General features: G+C 53.1%; 7 protein-coding genes across 7 annotated transcripts; 4 read left to right on the top strand and 3 right to left on the bottom strand.

Annotated features, from left to right (window-relative positions):
- Positions 1-2,110: 2,110 nt before the first annotated feature.
- Positions 2,111-2,849, top strand: SODALDRAFT_340880 (hypothetical protein; the record flags this gene model as incomplete). The annotated part of the gene is made up of 3 exons (XM_028612999.1): positions 2,111-2,275; positions 2,487-2,569; positions 2,639-2,849. The coding sequence occupies 3 exons, from the start codon at positions 2,111-2,113 to the stop codon at positions 2,847-2,849; spliced, it is 459 nt and encodes a 152-aa protein (XP_028465522.1).
- Positions 2,850-4,529: 1,680 nt separating this feature from the next.
- SODALDRAFT_279535 (AMP-binding enzyme) lies at positions 4,530-7,048 on the top strand (the record flags this gene model as incomplete). Its single annotated transcript, XM_028608175.1, has 4 exons — positions 4,530-4,920; positions 5,050-5,579; positions 5,791-6,559; positions 6,621-7,048. 4 exons carry the CDS (start codon positions 4,530-4,532, stop codon positions 7,046-7,048), a joined length of 2,118 nt encoding a protein of 705 aa, XP_028465521.1.
- A 2,008-nt stretch (positions 7,049-9,056) lies between these two features.
- On the bottom strand, positions 9,057-10,584 carry SODALDRAFT_314071 (hypothetical protein). The gene is made up of 2 exons (XM_028609252.1): positions 9,663-10,584; positions 9,057-9,560 (listed from the first exon to the last, which is right to left on the bottom strand). The coding sequence occupies exons 1-2, from the start codon at positions 10,400-10,402 to the stop codon at positions 9,416-9,418; spliced, it is 885 nt and encodes a 294-aa protein (XP_028465520.1). The 5' UTR covers positions 10,403-10,584; the 3' UTR covers positions 9,057-9,415.
- Positions 10,585-13,896: 3,312 nt separating this feature from the next.
- SODALDRAFT_334842 (hypothetical protein) lies at positions 13,897-14,266 on the bottom strand. The gene has a single exon (XM_028612310.1). It carries the CDS (start codon positions 14,200-14,202, stop codon positions 13,915-13,917), a length of 288 nt encoding a protein of 95 aa, XP_028465519.1. The 5' UTR covers positions 14,203-14,266; the 3' UTR covers positions 13,897-13,914.
- An 841-nt stretch (positions 14,267-15,107) lies between these two features.
- Positions 15,108-17,286, top strand: SODALDRAFT_380149 (hypothetical protein; the record flags this gene model as incomplete). The annotated part of the gene is made up of 11 exons (XM_028615092.1): positions 15,108-15,341; positions 15,410-15,498; positions 15,604-15,638; positions 15,787-15,911; positions 16,079-16,169; positions 16,296-16,382; positions 16,513-16,563; positions 16,678-16,730; positions 16,869-16,983; positions 17,061-17,093; positions 17,251-17,286. Exons 1-11 carry the CDS (start codon positions 15,148-15,150, stop codon positions 17,284-17,286), a joined length of 909 nt encoding a protein of 302 aa, XP_028465518.1. The 5' UTR covers positions 15,108-15,147.
- A 49-nt stretch (positions 17,287-17,335) lies between these two features.
- On the bottom strand, positions 17,336-19,722 carry SODALDRAFT_361443 (hypothetical protein; the record flags this gene model as incomplete). The annotated part of the gene is made up of 11 exons (XM_028614367.1): positions 17,336-17,389; positions 17,476-17,600; positions 17,696-17,738; positions 17,850-17,992; positions 18,108-18,149; positions 18,318-18,347; positions 18,864-18,906; positions 18,964-19,007; positions 19,072-19,258; positions 19,329-19,455; positions 19,607-19,722. 11 exons carry the CDS (start codon positions 19,720-19,722, stop codon positions 17,336-17,338), a joined length of 954 nt encoding a protein of 317 aa, XP_028465517.1.
- A 68-nt stretch (positions 19,723-19,790) lies between these two features.
- On the top strand, positions 19,791-25,503 carry SODALDRAFT_361442 (hypothetical protein; the record flags this gene model as incomplete). Its single annotated transcript, XM_028614366.1, has 15 exons — positions 19,791-19,830; positions 19,901-19,915; positions 20,075-20,183; positions 20,363-20,382; positions 20,442-20,663; positions 20,757-20,879; positions 21,240-21,272; positions 21,888-22,176; positions 22,451-22,608; positions 22,671-22,740; positions 22,798-22,835; positions 22,899-23,037; positions 23,108-23,895; positions 23,964-24,096; positions 24,156-25,503. The coding sequence occupies 15 exons, from the start codon at positions 19,791-19,793 to the stop codon at positions 25,501-25,503; spliced, it is 3,525 nt and encodes a 1,174-aa protein (XP_028465516.1).
- Positions 25,504-25,510: the final 7 nt, after the last annotated feature.

Here is a 25,510-nt window from a genome sequence, read left to right as displayed (position 1 = left end):
ACCATTGGCGAGATCACACATCCTTGCCAGCTGTTCCAATTCTTCAGCAGCAAATATGTAGACGACTCTCCAATAATAGAAACGTAGCGGAATCAATTTCATCAACCAACATTGGCAACCCAGGTCGGTCCGTTGAACAAGACCTGGGGGTGGAGAGCGACTGGCTTGATGCAGGGCCGAGGGGCGCTTGACGGGTTGTCTTGGCTCCTCCGACAGAAAAGGTTCTGGACTTTCGGCGATCGTGCCGAGGCTGTCCGGGATGAAGTATTTGGTACTCCGTACTTTGTATTTCGTACACGTAATAAGAGGCCATGCAACGTACGTGAATGATAAGGCAAGGTAAGGTAGCTAAGGTAGTTAGAAAATAACGACAAAACGAGCAAAGTCCGAGTCTGGACCAGGTCTCCTTCCAGCCATTAAGTGACCTGGGTACTTCAGAACATGTACTCCGTTCTGTAAGTCACTAGGTACCTTGTTCGTACTTCGACTAAGGTACCTTACCGTGATGCATCCCACGAATGACATAATTATTGGCGGCACTAACCGAGAGTGGAAAGAACGGATGGATAAGTCGACCAATGGGAACACCCAACGTTTGATATCATCCACTACTGGTACGACGCCCATAAAGTCTCATTTCCCATAGTTCCAACAAATTCAATAATTCCACTTATCTCGGTTCTTCCAGGCCGTATTATCGGGCCCTAATAACAGACCACAAACTCACTGTCTTCCATGCCAAATAAAGTGCGAAGTACTTCGTACAAAAATGCCTTGTATGTATTACGCTGTAGGTGAGTAGACGACGCCGCTCATGGCTTGCAGAATCGCATCACTCATTTCACCACGCAATGAGCCAGCTCATAGCGGGCCGGAATCCCTTGGATATCCTCAACGGTAAGACGCCGTAATTCCTTTACCCGTAGAAGGGCACACCACTCCCCCTCTGCGGAGTACATATGAACTCTTAAACTCCTAGTCTATCTTGACACCAAAGAATACCTCGTATTCGTGGAGATGGGAGTTTTCGTGTTGAGGGACAAAGTAGGGAGTTCCATTGTCCAACCAGACGTTGATGGCTCGAGGCCCGTTCCTGCATTAGCGTCTGACAGGTGCGTTGTATTATGCCAGGAACAGGAACAGGAACAGGCCAGCCACACACACACACACACACACACACCATAACACTCATTCAGATCACAACGGGATCGCATGACAAGGCGTCTCCCCCTTTTCCTGCTGATTCGTTCTTCGTGGAGCATATGCACTGATCAATTCCCTGATACGACGCAATACGGTACGAAATAAAAGCATTGCTTGCCGAACCAAACACCCCAGCAAGAAAAGGGAAGACAAAAAAAACAAAACAAAAAAAAAAGGATTCATAAATAATTACCAACCAGAAGATGAGGGAGCGGCGGCGACTCATCCCGGATGAGTGCCCGTCTGTCTACCCCCTTTCACCCTTTTCAAGGAACTCAAAGGTCTGGACGGCCGAGATAAGCAACCATGACAGGCGAACCGGACCAATATGATGAAGCCACAGCGCAAGCAGGAGGCCAATTCTCCTCCGGCCCACACACCCTGCCCAGCTCGATCCCCGGCCCCATCCATCGGACCAGGCTTATCTTTGATTCGTCAATAGTAAAATAAGAGGCTCCTCCTCCTAGGCCATTTTTAAAGCATGGAAATTAGTACTTCGTACAAAGATATCCGTAGGTGATACCTACGACGGGCGAAGTATGAGGTACCTAAGGCAGCCATGGACCGGTCCATCTCAGTTCAGCCAGCAGGCCTGGGCCGGTGGGAGGGCACGAGCCACACACGCTCACCCCCTTTCCGTCTAACGCCCAATCCCACCGTTCTCAAGCGGCCTGTTGGTCACTCCGTATAAAAGTCCTTTTTTTCCTTCCTCCGTCCGTTACTCCTGTCTCTCTTTTCCTCTCCTCACCCACACTCGCTCCTTAGTATACCGACCCAGACTCTCGCAGTCGCTTTCATTCGTTATTCCAACGCAAAATAATCCAAGCCGCTCCCTCGCCGCAACTAAACCAATTACTTTTTTGCTCTTCCCGAGTCGATTAATCCCGAACCCAAAAAATCAGTCAAAATGAAGTTCTCCGTCGCCGTTGTCCTCTCCGCCGCCGCTGGCGCCATGGCTGGCTTTGCCCGCAACAACGTTACCTACGTCACCGAGGTCGTCTCGGAGTACGTCACCTACTGCCCTGAGCCTACCACCATCACCCACGGCGACCACACCTACACCGTCACGGAGGTACGTTCGGAGCCGATAAAGAGGAATTGCGCGGGTTCTTATTGGGATGCGGATGGAAGAGGCCGGGTCGGCAAGTTGCGCGCAGTTGCGTCACCTGTCAATCCGGCCGACTAGCCCGACCACCACAATATGAACGCGGGCGTTGCGCTGCTCTCCCCCATGTCTGAACCGAAGGGATTGTTTGACTAACTTTTTTTGTGTTTCAAAAAAGGCTACCACCCTGACCATCACCGACTGCCCTTGCACCATCACCAAGCCCGTCATCATCAGCAGCGTCGTCTCCTGCCACGACTGGTAAGAATCTCCTGATCCATCCAGTGTGCAGGTCAAGGCCAAGAGTGAAAAGCTAACCACTCTCTTCAGCCCCTCGTCTGTCCCCATTCCTCCTCCCGTCATCTCGATCCCCAGCAACCAGACCGCTACCTGGGAGACCGTTGTGCCCACTCTCCCCGTTGAGCCCACCCCCAGCGATGACCAGCCCATCACCGTCCCCACCGCCGGTGCCGGCAAGCTCGCCGCCCTCTCGGGTGCCGGCCTTGCTGGTGTCTTCGGCATTGCCGCTTTCATCCTCTAAATTCCCTGACAGTAGCAACTGTCGCTCGCGCCATCGTCTGCGTTGCCGCCTGCGACTCGACGTGGGTTTCTTTGTCTCTTGGAGGACTCTAAAACTTTGATGCATGTCAACGTTTGCTGTTGTGGGCGGACCCGACAAGTCAACATATGACGCAAGGCGTGGGATTGGAATGTACGGGTGGAGTAATTTAGGATAGGCGGAAGCGTCTAGGGATACAGATAACCGCGGAAGATGTGTACGATTTTGGTCTGAACTTAGTCATGTTCGGACCCTTTATTGTACCTGTCTTCCAGCTCTAGCTTGCGTCTAAGTGTACATTGTGGAGGCACTCGTCGCGCATGTTGGCTTCGTTTTCGTTAGGCGAGAATTGAGTCGATATGTGTGTTCCTATTCCTTTTTTTTTTTCGGAAGTTTTTGGAAATGTAATGTGTTCACGACAAGGCGCTACAAAGAATTGGCTTTGGTCGACAAATTTCAACCACTATCTTCTCTCCGAACGACTAGTATTATCTGTTCCATGTCATGTGTCCCTTAGTTTCCTGGGCCTTTGTACGCGTCTGATGAGAGGACTTGGTACATCCAAAGCCGTCCTCACTTGACATCAGAGCCCTTCCATGCTATGAACTCTTTCAGGATTGCTGCGACGGGGTCGTACTACTTGTCTTTTTTTTTTTTTTTTTTACTTCTAGTAGCCGTTATGAAGTTCTCGGTTTGTTTGGTTTATATTTGTTTATTTTCGTCTCTCTGTCTGCGTTAGAGAAGCGTGCCTCAACTCTTGCAGTTCAACAGGTCTTGGCCAAGTCCAGCATGACTGGCGAGGCAGTGTGACGGCCCAGTCATACCAGACTAAGTTTAGGCGCATCTTTGATTTTATCTTTGCATTAACATTCAGCAGCCCGGCCATCCTCGGCTACGAGCCTTTCAGTGCAGGAAGACGTAGCTGGGACGCTGGGCGGAAGATCTACGAATAAATATCATCGGAGTAACGGAGTGACGGAATGCGGGGAAGGGGGCCGGGGAAAGGGGGAAAGGGGGGCCTGAGCCTGGTGCCTGTGCCTTGGTTACTGCCATGACTGTGGACCAATCAATGCAAGCACGCAAGTTTCCTTGGGGACTCAGGTACCTCACTAACAGCAAGCTGACATAAACAACTCAACAAAGCCCCAAACGCTTTCTTCCCCGCGTTAAGGGGTTACTCCCTCCTTCCGATCCCCCCCGGCCGGTCTTCGCCCGGTCTCCGGGTATCTAACGCTTCCACCAGCGAAGCGACTTGCTTTCGACAACGTTCCCCAGAATTTCGAACTTGACCCCTACCTTATTTGGCAACTTCTCCTCCTCAGCCCCTACTAAATAACCAATCCTAGTATATTTCAGCCGCATATAAGGGTGCCGGGCACACAAAGACCGAGGTCTTCTAGTCTCCTCATGGTTTCAGTGTTGATTTATAGAGCCAGCTCGCCCGTCGTCCGTACATCCGTCGTCCCCATATCGCGCGTGTTTTACTCCTTCATGATACCCAGACAAGCTTATTGTTCTCTTCTCCTATGCTCATCTGCCTTGGATGTTCCATTCAACCCCGTCATCTCATATAGAACAGCTCGCGGCTTATACCAGTCTCGTTCTTCCTTATCCCCTCTCCCTGTCCAGGTTGAAGCAGACATATATACCCATCAACCGGCCATGGCGAGGTCGACAACCCATCTTCAGGAGGAAACCCACCGCCAGTCCCTCGAAGACCCGGAATCGTTCTGGGGGCGCCAGGCAGACCTCCTTCACTGGCACCAGAAACCTTCTGCTGTCCTCAGGCGCAGCCAGAAGACGTTGAAACAAAGCGGCGTCACCCACTCTTCCTGGTCCTGGTTTCCTGGCGGCGAGATTTCTACCTGCTATAACTGCATTGACCGCCACGTCCTTGCTGGCCGGGGGAATGAACCCGCCATCTTCTGGGACAGTCCTGTCACCAACACGAAGGAGACTCTCACCTATTCTCAGTTGCTCGACGAGGTCGAGGTCCTAGCCGGTGCCCTGAGGGAAGAAGGAGTTCGCAAGGGCGATGTTGTCCTCATATACAGTGAGATCGCCCGCCCGCCCGCCTCCCCTTGTGTCTTCCCCCTAGGGCACTCGCCCCCATTCTTCTTATACCCCTTCCCCGCCCCCTTCCCCCCCCCCGCCGAATCTCTTAGCTAACACTCCACTCAAGTGCCCATGATCCCTGCGGCCCTCGTCGGTATCCTCGCCGCGAGTCGCCTCGGCGCCATCCACTGCGTGGTCTTCGGCGGTTTTGCCCCCGCCGCGCTGGCCCAGCGCATCGACGCTTCCCGTCCCGTCGCCATCCTCACCGCTTCTTGCGGCATCGAGGGCGCCAAGGGCCCGGCCCCTTACAAGCCGCTCGTCCAGGAAGCCCTCCGGCTGTCGACCCACAAGCCCCAGCGTGTCATCATCTGGCAGCGCGACCAGGTCCGCTGGGGCCCGACCCGCCGCTCCGAGGGCGAACGCACCTGGCAGAGCCTCGTGAAGAGCTGCCGAGCACGGAACGTGCGTGCTTCTTGCGTTCCTGTCGCCTCCACTGATCCCGTCTACATCATTCACACTTCCGGCACTACTGGCTCTCCTAAGGGTGTCCTGCGCGATGCTGCCGGCCATGCTGTCGGCCTTCAGCTGTCTATTCGCTACCTCTTTGATATTCACGGCCCAGGCGATGTCGTTTTTACCGCCTCTGATATTGGTTGGGTATGGTTGTTATTATCCTCTCTCTCTCCTTCTTTTTTTTTTTTTTTTTTTTTTTTTGTATTTCCCTGAGAATCAGATACGCCACCCCCTTTTTCTGGCAACTCTCCCCCCCTTACACCACAACCCCGTTGACTACCACCAGAGCAACGCCATAGCGAGGCTTGTCTGCCATTCATACAAATTCACAATCTAACAACTACTGTTATTCTAGGTCGTGGGACATAGTTACATTATTTACGCCCCGCTTCTTGCCGGCGCCGCCACCGTCCTATATGAAGGCAAGCCCGTAGGCACACCGGACGCCTCTGCCTTCTGGCGTATCGTCGAGGAGTACGGTGTCACCGCCCTTTCCACAGCCCCCACGGCCCTGCGCGCCATCAAGCGTGACGACCCCGACAATCTCGGCTTTAAGAAGATCGGCGCCCGTGGCGGCCTCCGCTCGTTACGGGGCCTCTTCCTAGCCGGTGAGCGCTCCGAACCTGCCATCATCTCCGCCTACCAGGCTCTACTAGACGAGTACGCCGCCCCGGCTTCGCAAGGAGGCGCGCATGTCGTCGATAATTGGTGGTCCACGGAGACGGGAAGCCCCATCTCCGGCCGGGCCATGTTCCCACAAGTACCGTCCGCCGAGGCCACCGACACCGACCGGACAAGGCAGGTGCCGCCATCGCCTATCCCCATCAAGCCCGGTAGTGCTGGAAAACCAATGCCGGGTTTTGACGTTCGGGTTGTGGATGATAACGGCAAGGAGCTGCCACGGGGGGAGACGGGGAATATCGTGATGGGTCTGCCACTGGCTCCAACAGCGTTTCGTAGCTTGTGGCAAGAAGACGAAAGGTTCTACAATGGCTATCTGAAACGGTTCCAGGGAGAATGGGTCGACACGGGCGATTCCGGGTTCATCGACGCCGATGGTTATGTGAACATCATGAGCCGCAACGACGACGTGCTCAACGTCTCCGCTCACCGGTTATCCAGCGGTAATATCAATATCCCTTTCACTCGGCTATCGCGCGGTCCTACTAACGACTTCTCCTCCAGGCGCCCTAGAGCAGGCGATTACCTCGCATCCCCTCGTCGCAGAGGCCTGCGTCGTCGGCGTCCCGGACGCCCTGAAGGGCCAACTGCCCTTCGCCTTTGTGACGCTCAAGACGCACCCTCACCCAACCTCTGCGGCTCCCGATCGATCCCTCGAGGCGGAGATCCAGTCCCTGGTGCGCTCGCAGGTGGGTGCCATCGCGACGCTTGGTGGCATCGTGCAAGGCCGCGGTATGATCCCCAAAACGCGCAGCGGCAAGACCTTGCGCCGTGTGCTGCGCGAGCTCGTCGAGAATGCCGCGCGTGGCGAGCCGGACAAGGAACTCAACGTTCCCAGCACGGTGGAGGATGCCGGAGTGGTCCTTGTTGCTAGGGAGAAAGTGAGGGAGTATTGGGGGGCGAGGAGAGGCGAGGCCAGAGCGAAGCTGTAATTGCCTTGACACATTTGAGGATGAGACCATGATTGAACGCAGTGTTCACCATTTGTTTCTGGGTTTACTTTGCTGGACTGCTAACTGTTAACAGGTTATGTTGCATGAGCTTCATGTTCCCCCTTTTTTTCTTTTTTCTTTTTTCTTTTTTACTATATTTCTTTTGCGCCGTACGCAGTTTACTTATAAGTATATAGGCGTTATAGGGAGTCGTCCAGAATCTCTGACCTGACACTCGACCAACCGAGCCTCAGTGTGTTTATTTCCGAGATTCGTTTTAGCTTAGAGACGAACACCAAACTGTCTCTGGGGGGGTGCCTTTTTAAAGTCGGTCAGGGGATGAATCAACATACAGATCTCCCTTATGATGGTACAGACAGATCAGGATTACGGTCGTCATGTTTTCCACGTGGTCTACAGGCCTCCTTTTTACAAGTCCCAGGATAATAAGCGGGTGTCTACCATTAATGTCCATTCCTCATTCTCAGAGAGAGACCGCAAGAGACTAAGAATTCTCGCATGACTACTGGCCGACTGGTTAACTTCACCTCACCCCTTTCCCAGCCTAGCCCAGCAAGCTCCAGCCCCCTTGCGCAGCTTGAGGACCACAAGTTCGACGTCGAGAGGAACGACGTCCTATCTAACCTTTGAGATCGAAAGGAATCCGATAGTAACATTCGACAGCCTAGACCATTCCTCATTCGTCTTGCTTGCCCTACCCACCGAAGTCGAGATATTGCCTTTGACCACGCCCATCGAGAGCAGCCGTAGGCCCCCTTGCTTTCCCGAAGCACAAAGAGCACAAACACCACATCTACCTGTCGCGCCTGGAAGCAAGGAATAGACGTGGCGCAAGGTCTGTGGAATAGTAAAGGCAATTTGGGAGCGAGGTCGGGGGATGGTGGGAAGAGAATTGGTGAAAGTGTGTCTGGCTGCCTTGGGGGGAAACGGCACAAAGAGGTATAGCTTCTAGTCTCCCCAGCCCCTTTTCCAAGTGTCCGTCCCTTTTCTCTTCTCGTCATAACCATTACCGCCTCTTCATCACCGTCCCTCCGCGAACTACCCGCCGGCTCGTCGTGCAACCTAATTCTGTCCTACCGAGCTACCGAGTTTCGAGCTCCCCTTTTCGCCACTGCGTCCACCAAGACTCGTGATCGACGGAGAAACGTGAACCTCTTGATGTCCTGACTTTGCTCACTTTGAATTCACTGACTTCTTTGGCTGCCAATCAGCTAACCCAGCCATACACTGTCATATCCCTCCCGGAGACGAGGGGTATGTAACCCCACGGACAGAGCACCGGGGGCAGATGCCAGAAAGCAAGGGCGAAAAAGAAACAAAGAGCAGAAGAGAAGACGAGACAAACTTCCGAAGAGCCAACAAAGAGTGAATATCCATCAAAAATCCCATTGTAATGAGGTAAGAGCAGGGTTGATGGCGAGCTTCCTTCCTCCCATCTTTGCGTTGTAAATGTCCCGCCCACTGCCTTACGCACCTCCCTGTCTCTGCAGATGAATGCCGTCTGTGAAACACCACCAGACTGGATGTAGCAATCGAGATCGACCGTAACGAGGACAAAGGGGGAGAAGAGAGGCTCGGAGAAAAGCTATCGCCTGGGCCACTCCACTCTCCCGCCATGCATGTCTAACCATCCCCTTCCTCTCCTTGCACCCCCCCCCCCCTTTTTTTTTTTCTCGCGAGAATCTTCGGGGACGGGGGAAGGCCTTTCCGGGTACTGGCGTATGAAGTGCGGGATCCAGTCCGAGTCGGAGGTCCCAACTTGCTGGACCGCGATCTGACTTGCTCTCAACGCACAAGACGAAAGGGTATTATTTTGGGACACGAACTGGTTTGCCCCTCCCCAAAGCCGGGCATCGAGTGGCGAGTGAGAGACTCGGAACGACCAGGTATACAGAAGCAAAAGAGGCCCGCCATCTCAGCCAGGTTGTACAGGCTCATGCAACCGAACTAGAGGCGTTGTGCCACGCGCCATGTTAAATGGATGTCAGTTCGTGATTCCGCATGCTCTTCGTCGTCTGTGGTTCTATCGGATGCCGAGAACTATGGGCTCATTTTGGGAGCACACAACCCGGATCAGCAATATCCCGAATCCCTCATGATTCCCAGTGACCAGGTATAAAGCTCGTGATCTCATTATCCATGCCGTATCCTAGTGCCGCAGACCAACGCAGGAAGAAGAAAACAAATATATATAATAGAAGGCAGTGGACAAAGAAGAAGAATCATTTCGCGCCTGGCTTGACTGTTTCATGACGACATAACCTGTGACGAGCCGTTCCCAGAAGCGTCGCGTCGTACGGCATTTTCAAACGCAAAACATAGCAAGCGCCTTCATGACCATGTTGACTATGTTACAGAGTGGCCATGTGTTTCGGACCTAGTTCGTGCAGGGTACATGCCATAGACGCTCCGCTGTCCTTCTCTGGCTACCTTTAAGGTTGCAAACCGTGACTCTGGTAACCTCTTCCCAGCCTTGAGGCTTTCGAGCACCCTGCAGTGTCCCAGTTAGTCATAGACGCAAAAAAAGAAAAAAAAGAAGAAGGGAAACAAGAGAGCCATTGCTGGAGAGCAGATGGGGGAGAGGATTCATTACCATTCGACATCCACATACTGGACCCCGGAACCTCTGATCGTCCGAATCTCCTTTTCCAGCTTGCCACCAGCCAGAGCACCCCCCGAGCCCATCCCCCCACTCACGGGTCTCCCAATAACGACATGTGTGACCTGCCGCCGGCCGAGGTGCAGCGACACCTTAGCCCCCTGCTCGACAAGGATGCGCTTGAGGCGGTGGTCCGACACGAGCGGCGCCGTGCTGCCGTTGACGTAGACCACGACGCCATCAAAGATGCCTCTCCCACCGGAAGAAGCCTGGGTCTCGCTGCGATCCTGCTCCCCATTCCGGTCATTCCCGTCGTCGCCCCGGTCTTCGGACCTCATCGCAGCAGCGCCGTTGGGCATTTTTTCGTCCTCACGCCCCACGGTACTCACGTCGTCCCCCGTGCTTCTGCGCAGCGTCTCGCGCATTTTCCCGGGCTGTGCCAGCATGTCCCGGACGCTGACGGCAGAGCGCGCCCGAAGAGCCCTGGGCACCACCATGCCGAGCTTGGGATCGAAGTCGGCGCTTCCGGCGCCGACGGTGTCGCTGAGGCGTTCGCCGCCCGACAGGCCGCCGCGGAACTGGGACATGAGCTTGCGGTTGCGGTTGTCCCGCCAGCCCTCGGTCGGGCGGACCTCGGGGCGCTGGTGACCAGTTGAGGACGAGTTCCAGGGGTCGAAGGACCGGGAGAACCGGGGTTCGGGTGCCCGCGGGAGAGAAGATTTTGGAGGTGGCATTGCCGTGGAAATTGAATAGGGGTTGGTCCTGGGTGAGAGAAATCGAGTGCATCCGCAACGGTTGTCGACAAAATAGGTTCGGAACCAATCACTGGGCTCATTAAGGCTGGCTTGCTTGTTTGATATTAGCGAGAGTCAACCGTGCAAAGGGATGAGAAACACGATGTGGCTGGCCAGTGTAGTGTGTTCGGCGTCACGCCAGTAATGCCTCCGTCACGTCTGAACCACGAAGTCACATGACACTCAGCGTGCGTCAAGAAGCTCTTGATGTATCTGTACCTGTATCCTCACTAAGGTAATGTTACATAATTAAGTACCTTGGCGGGTTTGCTGATACAATGGCAATGTGTACATGAACGGTGTAGGTGTGTGTACCTTAGTATGTACCTCATCGCTCCGGAATATGTACCGTTCGAAGTACAGCACAAAACCCTCATCCACTTTGAGCCATTGAACCGTCCAAACGGAGTCTTTTTTCGTCGTCCGTCTAGGTAGTTTCGTAATAAATGGTTTCAACGGCCTAGTCACGTATAGGTACGTAAGCTCAACACTAAATTCGTTTGCACAAACCAACCCCCACGGCCAGCCACTTTTCACCATCGTAGCGTAGCGTCTCGTCTCGTCTCGTCTCCTCATCGCTTAGCTTTTAGCGGCCCAACATTACCAACGTCTCCACTGGAATACAATGCCATTGTTGTTCTTCAACCCTGGTCTCTATCGTCTTTGCCCCCAGTTTCGTCCCTTTCTTGCAGCAAAGCTGTATGTATTCGTACATCCCTGGACCGAGGTTCTCATGTCTACATAATGTCTTGTCATGCAGACGGGGGACCGCTCCCGCCCGCCCGCTGCATCCTGTGAGATACATCCACCACAACAGCCATCTAGAACCCCCTGGGCTGGGCCGAGGCCGCGGCGGCACGCTCTGTGCGTCTGGACGTTGTACGTTGTACGTTGTATGTACGGAGTAATTACTTCTCACGGTAAATAAGGTAATGAGATACTTCGCACTATCAGGAACCCCGCCGCTCGCTGCCTTTTCCCCTCCTTGACCGACCCCCTCCCCCATTTCGAGGTCAACTGTTTCTCTACCGCCAACGAGCTGACGCCACCTGGACGGGCTACCAGTTATCCCCCCCGGCGATACTACCTAGTCTGCGTGCATTCTCCTTTCTGGCTCAAAATGCCGGCTCTAATTAATGACAAATATTAGGCGTATACTGAGAATTAGGAATATAGCTTGTCCTTCGGCCCGACCAGACAACTTGTGACTTCGCCCACCGCCAAAATTGAGTTGTGGAATGAGGGAGTTGCGAATGGGGTGGGCGGAGGGACAGGCTGTGAGCTTGCCATGTGGCTGACCACCCCAGCAGATAACGCTACGAAATATTAGGTGTGGACAGAGTGGTGATGGTGGTGGGGGGCCGCGGGGAGAGGGAAGAGAGAAGAGAGACAAAAGGTCCTCCGCATTGTTGGTCGCTTCACCCTAATCCATTCCATCCCCCCATGACACCTGCCCGTGTCTTCAAGTTTAAAATTAGGCGGAAGTGGAAATAAGATCCGCAAAGTTCGGACTCGGTGGTTTGACATTGGCGCCTTCGTATGTCACACCGGGTGGATTTTTGGGCAAACAATAACTAAACTCGTCTCGACTTGAAGGTCGTCGCCACGAACGGTGCTGCCCTATGCGGTTCATGCACAGTACCAACCCCATTAACCCCCGAAGGTGTCTGGTACGAATACTTGGTGCTTGTCCACTGTCATCTCCGTGGAACGCAGAGATCGATGTCGGGGTAGTTCGGCTTAAAGGGGGTGAAAGTCTTGAATGGATGATAGCCGGCACAACGAGCTCGAGCTAGTGTGACATTGGTTGGGTATTGGATGTGGAATGCGTGCTTAACAGCAGCTCCTGTTGTGTATCGGTCTGAGGTCGAAGGTCGAGGTGAGAGACCCGGGTTGCACCTCATCATCTCTCACTCTCACGTCCGTCCTGTTGGCCCCCCTACCTTGTGTTGGTCATGCAGGGACCATTCCGGGCTCCTTCAATGTTATCCTATCAACCGGCGGCCCGCCACACGATGTCGCGCAAGGTCATGCCATGTCATGCTATGCCATGCGCGTCCCTTATGCGCATCGTCTCTCGTCTACCGGCATGATCAGTCAGACACATCACGGATAGCTTAGCATCTCAACACCTTAAAACGACCGCAAGGGTAGGTAACTCCTTTTCGCCGTGAACGGTTGGAGGTAAATATCAAAATCAATCCCTGATATATGGCTCGAGCGCACAAGGACGAGGAATGGATCGATCGCTAGATAATAATAAGGTAAAGGTGATACGCGTGCCGAACCGCATACAACGTAAGGTTCAAAGATTCCATGCGGTACTGCTGTTTCTGGTTTTCTTCCTTCTTCCGTCTCCTTCATGCCCCGACCTCCCTTCGAGTATCTTCCCCCGCCATCTTTCGCTTTGTGTGCATCTCCCGCCAAGGTTGCCAATCACGCTACCGGCAAGGGACGAACATCTCGGCCGGAACTGCGTTGGAGAGCACCGGGCTGATGAGCGGTTTATGGATAATTAGTGGGGAAAAGGGGGCTGGGGGGGAATTGAGAGATATTATTCCCAAAATGAGCCTGTGCTGCCCTACGAAGTAATACTGTACAACAGTACGAAGTTTGAGATGCGGTGGGTGGGTCACAGGAACGGACACCGCAGAATCACTGATCTTTCCCGTTCTCTTGTAGACCTCGATTTCCCAAAGAATATTCCATCGAGAGAGGGAGAACATGAATATGAATGGAACCCTACGAAGTAAATGCCTACATAGGCGCCGTAATTGTTCGGGACATGAACCTAGCTACTTGGCTGTTGTGCAGAGAGGCGCACATGGCCACGCACAGTGCTGCATATTGTCTTACCCATCCTGTCTCGTTTTTCTGCTTCTGATAAATTAAACTCTCCTGGAAGCGCCCTGTTCTGCCACTCCGTAGATGCAAACACGTTCCAAACTCGAGCCCCAGAGACGCAAGACCGGACTGACAGCATGGCGCCGGCTCGTGCGCGCTTTAAGCTAATGTCGGACACCGATTTTCAACAGATCTTCAAGCGCATGGGCGGAGGGTACACACATGCAGCCTTCCCGACAACATACGTTGTATGTAATACATAGGAATTCAGTGTCCACCGCCCAGTAATCGGGTCTCCCGTGGGAAACATCCCGGCGTGATGACGGACGAGGACAGAGACATCAATCAAGAGGGCCCACACCCCATTACTTCGTGCCTTTCCTCATGGCGTGCATGTTACCTTGAATGCCGTATGTATGCTGCACGAATACGAAATAAAAATAAACTGATTCATATACACTTCCATTCGATCAAAGATTCTAATTATATTAAGATCAATTTCGATCTGGTACGGAAAATGGATTGATTCCATTGCTTTTATCCCCTTTTTTCGCCTTTGGCTTTGTCCCCATCTACCCTTGTATGTAATTGTTTGTCTCCGGGAAAGTTTACTCGCCGATCGCTGCACATCGTTTGGTCTGGGAAGATTGTCTTCTGCCCATCCTCCCCGCAACGTCAGACTCTATGGAGGACCGATTATTTTTCCTTGTTCGAAGGGCGAAGATGTCCAGCGTTACGGCTACACGATGATTACTCCGCATATTTTGAGGTCTAAGACTGGCTGCATTTGGTCCCAAATCGAAGTGTCCCGACAAACAAAACGTGACAACAAAACCTCCAAGCACTGGCCTGGCCTTGAGGATTCTCTTTGAATGCACCCCATAATTACGGACCATGGCATGTACACGTACACGTACATACCTACATACGTTGTGCAGAGTATGTACGTAAGTACTGTACGGATATGTGATATGTGCACCAACTAAGGTAGCCCCGCCGTTCGCGCAGACCTGGCCGTGGTTTGCGTGGGCGTGTTGTGTGCCGTGCTGTGTGTGGTTGAGGAGCAAGTTTAACCCCTATCACCTCCCCCGGCGAAATGCGGACTTCCTGAAACTGCACTCATTCCCTTCACCAGGAAACATAACTAACTGTACATGTTATAGCTTGAAGACTTCAGCCGTAAAGTCTTCCGCGGCTCTCTATATTTCTCATCAATCTTCGGTGACTACGGCGTCGTAGATACGTCAAATGCCTTGGAGAAATGCTGCGGAAATGGCGAAGTACATATACCTATATGTGATGTATGTATGTATCTAAGGTACTCCCCAAGTGATACCAACCCATCCCCGTCTTGATCGCCCAACCACGTACCTTATAGTACTCAGTCCGAAGCGCTAGCCGTACACGGAGTACTCGTACAAACCAGGAGAGATGGATCGAGTTAGCAGGGCAGAATGGCCCTTCCGCGTCTGGGCCGCCGAGGTACTTCGGACAAAGGTAGAAGTAACGTGTACCGGTACTTCGTTCACATTCTTACCTTAGGTATGCTCGGGAAACAAAAGCAGGCCAAAAGAGGGGAAGAGGGGTGTCTCTAAACAGGCTGAAGAGTAGCGGTGAGGAGAGCGCTAAGCCTAATAAGTGAGGTACTGTATCAACCGAACAGCGACAATGACCGCGTGGAACGCATGTGTCCGATGACATGGTGAATGGTTGATTACTTGTACCCTGCACCTTCAAAAAGGACCCTTTCGTTTAAGGATCTCCTATATGGTGTTGTGTGTGGGTGTGCATGTGTGTGTGTCTTGTGTGTTGCGTGATGAGAGTTCGTAGTCGAGTCCACTATGGTGCCCAGCGCAGGGCGAGAAACATGGGATCTTCAAATGCGAAATAGCTACCTCCGCATGAGAGCCTGTCGGGGTGCATTTCGCATTTCCAACTGCGAGGGAACTTACGGGGCACCGATAGAGAATCCGGGGTTTGTTCGAGGGGTGTCTGTCCAAGAGAAGCCGCACCACGTACTCCGTACCAACCTGATGTACATACTCCTTATCTGGGCACCTAAAGCACCCCCTACGGAGTACAACGCACTTGCGGCTTTCCAAGTCGGTGGGTTCGCGACGAGTTCATTAATGGCCGCGACGACACACTGCTAGTAAACGACTGGATGTACGGAGTATGTAATGCGGGTAACGGTCCGCACGTGCAGAGATCGATCTGGGGGGGGGGGGGGGGGGGGGGGGGGGGGGGGGGCTACCACTGCACCGAAGCCTTATATGGCTGCAAAACAACGACGAAAGCACAAGCCGGTCTGGCCCGGGTCTATTTCAAGGATGTGAGAAACATTTGCCCGCGGATCATCCAACGGATACTGTCACGGGACGCGAGGTGCTAATAGGGGAGCGATCGTTGCCCACTAATTATCCAAGAGAAGGAAGTTGGGGGATGATGACAATCTTCGTCCTGTGGTGCCAGCTCGTCAGACAATCCAAATCGCGAGAGCATGCGCCAGCGCATCGCCAGGTTTGCCAGAAGCTGGCTGGCCCGGTCACGGTGGTTGGTCGGTGGCGGAATACTTCTTGATTGGGTCCATAGACATGGTGACGGGGTGAGACTGGGAGGGGAAAGGAGAATCGTAATGGTGGTTAGGCTAGGGTTGTGTGGCCGGCTGGCCGAAACGTGGATTGCTGTGATTCGCCTGCTTGCTTTTACCGTCTTATGAGCTACCGGGTTGCTGAGACGGAAACGGGAGCTGATAAGCTAATTACTTCGTAGATTAGAAGAAGAGCAGCTGTCCGAGGGCCACGACAGCGACCCCAAATGCGACCGCCTCAATGTGTGCTTTCTGGTGGGGAGGGAAGGGAGTGTTCGTCGTGGAACGACAGAAGGTATCTTTACTTTGTACGAAGTACGGAGTAAGGTAATTAGTCAGGTACCTTATGTAAGGTATGTTCGGAGCGCGTTAATTATTGCGGAGTACATCTGTTTCCAGTCGGCGTGCTGCTTCTGGGAAGCTGTACGAAGCGATGCTGCAACAGCGAGCCTCGAGTCCGCTAGATGCCACTTCGCGGTCGGGCTGGTATCACCTCGGAGTAGAAATTACGGCCAGAACTGACGACGAAGGAGAGATATAGAACATCAGCTACTACCTATCTAATTAATCCTTCCTGTGTCTTGGGGTTGCTCCGCTAAGCGTTGTGCCTGACTAGAGGTCGCCTTGGATTTTCCATGATAATCCGACGAATCCCACCAAGTTCAAAGTGCTTTATTATTATACCCTGAATATAAAGGAAGGACAGGGTTATAGCGGGATGAAACGATTCGGGGAAACTTTTGTATGTACCTTATACTTCGCACGGAGTACTATGGACAAGCAGCTTGCCATAACCGTTCCAACTTCGCTCGCCGAGTGTAGCATCGAGCCGCAGTCCAAACTCATAAATAGAATCGCTCATGCAATTATTATCTAATACCCGTAGCAGAGTAATAAGGTAGTCTATGGTTGTTCCTTGCATTTGGAAGGGAGACAGGACAGAGAGGGGCGGGAGAGCTAATGTGCCTAAAGAGGCAGCACGGGCTATAGCCGCCGACGATGCCGCTGGAGCTGTACTTTTGACATCGACAAGGCGCGTCAGGGACCGGCGGATCTAGAGGGCCGGTCGAACACTGCGGTCCTAGCAGTGACTGATTAACGCGACTGGATATTGGTTCCTCTACGAGAAGAGGAAGCAAAAAGCAAGGCTTGTCGTGCTCCGAGCCGGAGTGCGATCGACTTGCTCACGACGGAGTGGTGCGAAGTCGCGTAGGAAACCTATAATACCTTTAGGTACTTAATGCACGTTGTACGTGGGTACTTTAGGTACAAGATATCAGTACCTTGGGTTACGACCACGCCCGGGTAGTCCCGGGAGGACTAAAATGCTTGCCCCCGCCACCCCTGTCCATAGCCGCCAACCACGGGCTCTCATTCGCCCAGTGCTTAACATAGCTTCGTACTTAGCCGCCTTGCAGCGAGTGGGCTTATGCAAGTGCTCAGGCCAACCTCCTTTTCACGTGCCCTGTACCCTGTCTTAACTCTTTCGCGATCTCGTCCACGGGAGGCAGGTCAAGAGGCTATACCTACAGAATGAGAAATAACTACTTCGTAGCTTGCAAAGCAGGAGGTGTCCGACGGCCGAGAGGCCGGGGAAGGCTGGGGAAGGCTGGGGAAGACTGGTGCCGGTGCCTGTGCTGGCGCACTTGGTCCACTTGGCCTCACCTAGTGGTCGGTATCTGCGGTCTGTCCACAGCTTTGCTTCTTTGAATTCAGTCCAAGCAAGGTAATATTTTCCCAGCCTCCTGCGTCGCTCGACAATGACGTTTCAACTTGAGAGACATGGCGCTTTGTCTCACCTCGGCCGACGTTGGTGGAAACTTCCAGTCGCTCGCCCTGACGCTACTGGATCATACAGCTTACCTTGCCCTAACAAAGCTACGTACCTAATTACTTCGTAGGCGCCTTATCCATCGACGGGCGATTTTATTCGGGAATCGTATCTTCTTTCACAAAGAACTCGTTTCTTTTGTCTGCCGCCACCCCAGCAGTTGGCTGACAGTTTCTCTCGTGGTTTCTCTTCCACCCACTTGATTGATTCAGACTCCAGACCGCCTTGGTCTTCGTATTCCGTCGGTGCGGATACACCATACGACCTGTACAAAGCTCATTAGTGCCCGTTCTTCCAACTCGAAAGAAGAAAAAAAGGCACGGCACGCTTAGTCGCCCCGGGACAAGCGGCTCATGCCTGTTTTCCGACTGAAGATGCACTCAAGCCTTGTGCCGAGATGGTGGCGTAGGTACTTTGTCCGCCTGATAAAAGCAGGGCTCCGTACAGGGGAGGTTATTGTTGAGCACGATCGGCAAAATTATACCCGTAGTTGCATCACCACCTATTTTGGCGGTGGAAAAAATATCAATCGCGGTCCGAAGGCACGTATGTATGTAGGTATGTGTATGTACTTCGTAGATCCGAAACACCAGGAATGTCGTGCATAATGAGGCTCAAGACTGCCGTCAGTTGCAGTACACTAGCTCAATTACGTACCTAAGGTACTACGGAGTGATAATTATAATTGTCTACTGAGCGTTATCAGCTACCATCCCCGTTTATAAGTTCCATATATGCAAGAGAAGACGCGAACGACTCCGAGTGGACTGTAAAAGGAGCCGGATCTCGGTCGGCAGAATTCAAGCAGGTTATTCCAGCTAATCCGCAAAAACAACAGCAATTGTAGATTCGTAAATACCTCATTTTAGAGTAAGGTACCTGAAGGAAATGGTCCAAAGGAAGTTGATGATCGTGACCCTTCGCTATTGGTCCGAACCCCTCATATCTCGGTGATTATCAATTTAGGCCGAAGAGACGACTACCGCGTCCCTACCAAATCTCTGTGAGGAACAGCGCCTACGGATCGATTACTCCATGTTTGTCTGTGGCCGCCTCCGTTCTGTTCCTCGTTGAGACTTCAATACTCCGTACCTTAGGGCAATATGCTTAAATACGCTACGGAAGCTTGCAGCAACCTGAATTATCGCCCCGCAGAAACAGGCGCATTCCGCTAGGGAGCTAGAGTGGCATGTCATGCCGTACCTTTTTTACGGACCCGTGCAGGGAAGACTAAACAGGTGGCTTGTCGCTCGTGATATTATCCAAGTCCCCAGTTTTCACTAGGCGTGTCGAGAGAGCAAGCCCCCGCGGGGAGTGATGGGTAATTATTATTCTACTTCGCACTGAAATATTCGAGCAAGGCATGGCGAAGAAGTTGAAGCAGATGGTCCCAGACCTGGTACTGACGTGCTGCGATGTCCTGCTGCCCATCCACATCGACATTGCATGCCCCGTACATGACGCCAATGCAGCTCACCTGCAGTCCCCGACGTTTGGCTGCGAGCGAGCTCATGCATCGCCTGTCGTCCAACTGATTCAGTGGAAACAGAAAACGACCAGCGGATAGGGACCTGGCCGATTGTAGATATAAAATGTGCAACACGATGATGATCTCGGAGAACACTGAGGAGGACGGTCCGAAATAGCATGTATATTAGGATTGACTCGGAACCGACAACGGGAACGGCACTAAGAGCAGGTATGCCAACGGCGAGGGCGGCGAAGAACCTTTAAGTTGCGTGGCTTGTGAGAGAGGCTTAGAGGTGAGCGGCTTCCTTCGGAGAAGATCATAAGGCGAATCGAAGTGGCAAGAAAAAAAGTGACCAACCAAGTCAAGGGACACTCCAGATGGCCCAATTTCATTCATTAGAGTTAGTACCTGCGGATGGAGAGCCTCCAAGTTGTCAAACATGAGGTAGAAACAAGGCTGTAGCCTTGCTGCATGCAGACGGCGGAGGCGCTGCGGATAAACCAGACCCATTGAAGTTTTCGCATAGTTAGAACACGGGGAGGAGAACAGCATGATAGAACAAAAGGACACCTAATCGGGCGGCATCGGTAGGATGACGGTCATCAAGAAAGCTTCCCTTATGTTCAAGGCTCGTTGGCATTTATCGTCCGGGCCAGGGGCAAAAGACAAAGCATTGGTGGATTGAAACAAGCGTGTCCTGAGCCTCAGGCCAAACCTGTTGGTTAATTAAGCCCCGGCGCGTCCAAGTAAGTGATGTGACCAGTAAGGACGTGTGAGGGTTCTGGAGATCGAAGACTTGCTCTTACTTTTCTTCGTTCTATGAACAACAGGGAGAGGTTTCTCCTATCCAACGCTCAACTGTGATTTAAAACACAGTCACTACCAGGTTGAAAATTCAAGTGATGCGTCGGTTTCTTTATGCGAACAAGGCGCAAGAAGAGCCGAATGCGGTGTATTGTGTCTCTGACGAAGCCGGAGAACCCTGGTGACTTCTCTGCTCCTATTAGCGATAATGTTGTGAAGATCGACAATCCGTAAACGCGTCGAGTTTTCTCCCCTTCAACCCTTCCCTTAATTACGAATACTCCGAATACTCCGAATACTTTATCGCTTCGTGGAACCGAAGGTTGCTTCCTTTTTCCTACAACGTACGAAGCACACAAGGCTCGTGGCCCCGTCGTACAGTATTAGGATACAAAACTCACACGAGTTCGTTGGCGGGTCGCGATAAAAGGCACATCAGCCACCGGCGACCCTGATACCTATGTCCTCAACGCCCCCCGCCTTGCTTTCCCGTCTTTACTCCACTTTGAGAATAGTGAGATTGGCTTGCGCACATCCTTCCTCCTGTCCCTGGTCGAGGAGGCCCCGGTCCCCCCACCCGGTGGTCCATCCGTCCCACGATGTACGAAAAAGACCCTTGTCAAGTACAGTCCGGAGTACGAGGAGGTGCAACCATGGGCCTGTTCGGTTCACACCCCTTTATTGGTAACCGGCAGAGTACCTTAGGCAATGTACCTCCTCCCATTTGGATTTGCTGGCGCCCCGGTCCTCAAAGGGCCCTGGCGCGAGGACGGGCTCCCAAGGGAAGCGACCAATACAAAGTACTTTCACTTTTCCCCTCACTCTGCCCACTCGAAAGTACAGTACATCGTGACTTGTCCTACTGTTCGAGGGACTTGTTCGTCTTCAGTTTCAATTGGGAGAGGGGGGAAGGGTGGGTGGGGCGTACAGCCATACATACGCCACCAGACTGGAATAAACGTCGAAGAACATTGACCTCGTGGAAATGTACGAACCTCAGATATGATAAACAGGGAGTGAATGATTCAAAGTCAGGACTTCGAAGTTAACCAGTGGGGTAGAAACTTGGAAGGCCAGGAAAGAAAAAGCAAACAGAAAGAGAAAGAAAAGCGGCGGTGTAAGAAAGAACCAAAAAAGAAGAGAGAAAGGTCAAAAAAAGCAGACCCTGGCTGAGAGGGACAAGGGGTACTAGATACATACGATAACTACAACGTACAACGGTCTACAACCGGACCAGCCCAAACTGCCAGCGACCAAGTCTGCCTTGGAGGTACGTACTTTCAGTGCCTCTACGAAATAAATCCATCGAATCTTGAGATCGCTACCGACTCTCATCCCGCGACAACAAAGGCATCCCAACCACCCCAAGACCAAGCGGTCCCAATTCACTAGCCCAGCCGGGATTAGGAAAAAAAAAACAGAAGGTAAAATCAAGCAATAGAACTTTCCGTTCCTAAGTTTAAAGAGCCAAGTGAGGTAGATAGATAGAAGAACGGAAAAGCAAAAGAGAAACGACCCCACACCTCACCCGGCCTCAGAACCCGCTCCTCTTCCCTGACAGGCTGGCCACACTAGAAAGAACCGATTTTCGCCTGTGCTAATCCTAATCGGAGCACGAAACCTTGTCGACCCTCTTCTCGCTTTCGCTCTAAAACACCCCGGTCTTACGGCACTCGCGACCACTACCATCCAGGCTTCGTAGGTGGTTGGCATAGGTATGCCCACGCGGTAAAGGTACCGGGCCTCTCTTGATGCCCGGTAGAACAAGTACCTTAGGTACGTTGTATTCGTTCAGACTTCGGTCCCGGCTCCTCTATCCTCTTCTTTCCTCCCTCTATCTCGTCCTCACCACTTCCCCCTTCCCCGACACCCATGTACGTTGTAGGCAAGAAGAAGAAGAAGTACCTGATACAAGCACCCCATTACGACCAGGGGTGGGCTTGTCGTCTTTGGGATCTCCCCGGTCTCCTCCACTATCCTCCCTCTATACTGTGGTCCCTGGCTCCTTCCTGGCTGGCTCACTTCCTCTCTATACTTTTCCTGGGCACCAAAAAAACAAAACCGTCCTTTGCCCGGACATTTCCTGTTCCTTCCTCCTTCACGATTGCACCAACCTCCCAATATTATCCTCCCCCTTCCACCCCTCCGACTAGGACGTACCCTCCGCGAGAGAGGTGAGGAAGGTGAGTTTTTTTTCTTTCTTTCTTTTTCTTTCGCTTACAATGCCGACATGCCCGTCCCACCTCTCGCCGTCATCTGCCTCTAACTACCTACTCCTCACCATCTGCAATGCACATCCCTCTCCTGCATCTCCAATTTAGCACCCGGATCTTTAGCTGATGTGCCTGCATGCGGATTAGAGAGTAAAAAGTCGAGCCGTCACGAAAGCTCTTCACCCAGGTGTTTTTGGTTTGCGTGTATCTCTAAATTGACCGTCTTGGCCTTGAGAGTTGACCGCACCAAACGAAACCCACTCTCTTCCACTTGGCTGCCACCACCACCCGCCCTCTCTCTCTCTCTCTATCATCTTTCCCTCTTCACACATACTTCCTCTCGCTTCCGCTTCAGCCCGCTTTCACTCCGGCCATCGACCAGCGACGCCTCGAGTGTTCAGTTTACTAGAGGGCTACCCACACACAGAGATCGTCTTCTTTCCGTTTTCCACCAGGACCCACTTCACCTTGCGTCGACCGACTTTCGAGTACAGTGGGCGACCCGGTACTGCTCAGCAACGACCAGTTCGCTAGATGCTACGATTTCACTGAGCATTGACCTTGACGCCTTCTTTTGACGAGTCACGATCGCCTTGGTCGCTGTCTTGAGAACGACAACGGTTCATTTCCTGTCTGGCCTTTTGGATTTTGCTCTTTGCTTTTCTTCTTTTCTTTTTGGTTAGCTTACGAGAAGTCGTACTTCACGTCGAACCTCTTCTCTCTTGCTAAACCTGGTGGCATACACTTGGTTACCGCCGAGTCTTGTCTCTCTCAGCCGTTGACGCTGTCTAGAAATCCATCTTTGGTCTCTTCGCTTGCCCGGTGAGACTAGGTTGCTTGAATTTTTGCGACCGTCATTTGCTCACGAAGCCACTACGCCTTAGCAGTGGAGCTACAAGTTCCGGGTCAATACCGTGAAACTGGATCTACCGCCGATATCACAAGTACAAACCCGGAGTTTGAGCGACTCCTCATACTTCAGCTCCGCGTCCGACCATCGGCCTCTGTACATGAATAGCGAGGGACTGCCGCCCTTGCCATTGCCCGCCCCACACCAGGCCTATTCTTCGGGTACTTCGTCTCCACGGGTTAGCTCCGTGGATTCCTGGAGTTCTCACGCAGGGTCGCAGTCCTCGTTCACCTCGGCCGGCTCCTCTCACGGGCCCAAGACTCCTTCCCCTTCGTTACCAGTTGGGCCGGCGATACCTGGGTCAACCGCCCAGCCTCTTGGAGGTTACGATCACTACTCGACCATGAATCAATCAGCAGCCGACATGTACTATCAGCAACATATGTCTGCGGGACAGGCGCAACCGCCTCAGACCGTCACTTCGGGGGGCATGGCACCTTATCACTCCCAGCCCCCGGCGTTACAGCCCAACCACCTCGCCCAGTATCCGCCGCCTCCCCCGCCGCATTATAGCCAGCCGTATCCGTATGCGAATGGGCTCACATCCCCGCAAAATGCCCCGCCAAATGTACCGAACGGCATGGGCCCGGCTCAGAACGTTCTTCCGCTTCCTGGAGCCAGCACAACCAACACATATCAGGGGATGGATACTACCGGCCAAGTTGCCCCGCCGGGCATGAAACCCCGCGTGACGGCGACTCTTTGGGAGGACGAGGGCAGCTTGTGCTTCCAGGTTGAGGCGAGAGGTATCTGTGTCGCCCGACGTGAAGGTATGCATCCCGTCCGAAACGTGGAAACCGTACGGCAGGGTATTTCTCATCTAACCGCTGCTCGATAGACAACGGCATGATTAACGGTACAAAACTGCTCAACGTGGCGGGAATGACTCGTGGCCGAAGAGATGGAATCCTGAAGAGCGAGAAAGTGAGACACGTGGTCAAAATCGGGCCCATGCATCTGAAGGGAGTCTGGTGAGTAGCGCGCAATGAGAACGTTGTTCTACCTGCCACCTCGGGCTAATGCAGTGTAGGATTCCCTTTGAGAGGGCTCTGGATTTTGCCAACAAGGAAAAGATTACCGAGATGCTGTATCCTCTTTTCGTCCACAATATCGGCGCTCTCCTCTACCACCCCACCAACCAGAATCGCACGAGCCAGGTCATGGCATCGGCCGAACGCAGGAAACAGGAGCAAAGCCAGATGCGCAACTCGCAATCCGGCCCTGGACTAGCACCAATTCAACAGCATCATCACCATACCCTGGCTCTGCCAGGTCCACAGCAGGCCCTCCCATCTCACTCGAATTTGAACCGCCCGGCGCTCGACAGAGCACACACGTTCCCCACGCCTCCGACAAGTGCCTCGAGCGTCATCGGGAGTAGCATGGGGTCCTCCGACGGCTTCCAGTGGACGCCACAATCACAGGGGATTGGCGGAACCCAAGGCACAAATCCTATGTCTATCGACACGGGCCTTAGCAATGCGCGTTCGATGCCGGCCACCCCGGCATCTACTCCACCTGGCACAACGATCCAGAGCATGCAATCTTACCAATCCGGAGCTCAGCAGTATGACAACTCGAGGCCCATGTATAACCCGTCCTCGGCCCAGCATTCCCCGTATCAGCAGGCGAATCCTGCCCCGCAGGATCGTTCTGTCTACGGACATCACGATGGATATGGCAAGAATGACATGGGTCCTCCATCGTCACGGCCGCCAGTTCACGTGTCTGCCTCGGAGCAGAAGCCCGTCAACGGCATCGTCCCTCCCCCCGAGCAGAGTGGTCAGAACGCACCGCATGCCGCTGGGGAGGAAGAGGCTGAGCATGAACATGAGACGGAATATACTCATGATAGCGGTGCTTATGATGCTAACCGTTCCTCCTACAATTACGCGCCGCCGCCGTTGTCCACGGAACACCAGCATCTCTCTCCTGAAATGACAGGCTCTCCCAACCACCCTCAAGCGTCCGGTCGCGCAACTCCGCGTACAGCCGCCCCGCCCCAGCCTTATTATTCTCAGCAGCCAGCATACAACACATCCCCCAGGGTGCAGCACCAGCCTTCGAGCAACCTCTACAGTGTAATGAGCAATGACCGGAGCGCGACGAACGGGAACGGTAGCGATGTTTATGCTCCCCCGGCTGACATGAACTCCATGTCGAATGGTTATCCATCGCAGCAGTCGATGATGAATGGCGGCGGCAGCATGAAACGGGGCCGCGAAGACGAAGACGACATGCAGCGCCCTTTAACTGGCGGAGCGAACATGGAGATGAAGCGGAGAAAGACATTAATCGACGCGACACTCCCTGCAGGCGGTTACGATAGCTTGGCCCGGCCTGCTACGGCAACCGTCGCCCCGACGAGGCACAGATAAGGTTTCT

The sequence above is a fragment of the Sodiomyces alkalinus genome (genome assembly GCF_003711515.1).
Source record: "Sodiomyces alkalinus F11 unplaced genomic scaffold SODALscaffold_7, whole genome shotgun sequence".
Taxonomy (NCBI): Eukaryota; Fungi; Ascomycota; class Sordariomycetes; order Glomerellales; family Plectosphaerellaceae; genus Sodiomyces; species Sodiomyces alkalinus.
The sequence above is the reverse complement of the archived record's forward strand: the minus strand, read 5'-3'. Positions and strand labels throughout refer to the sequence as shown.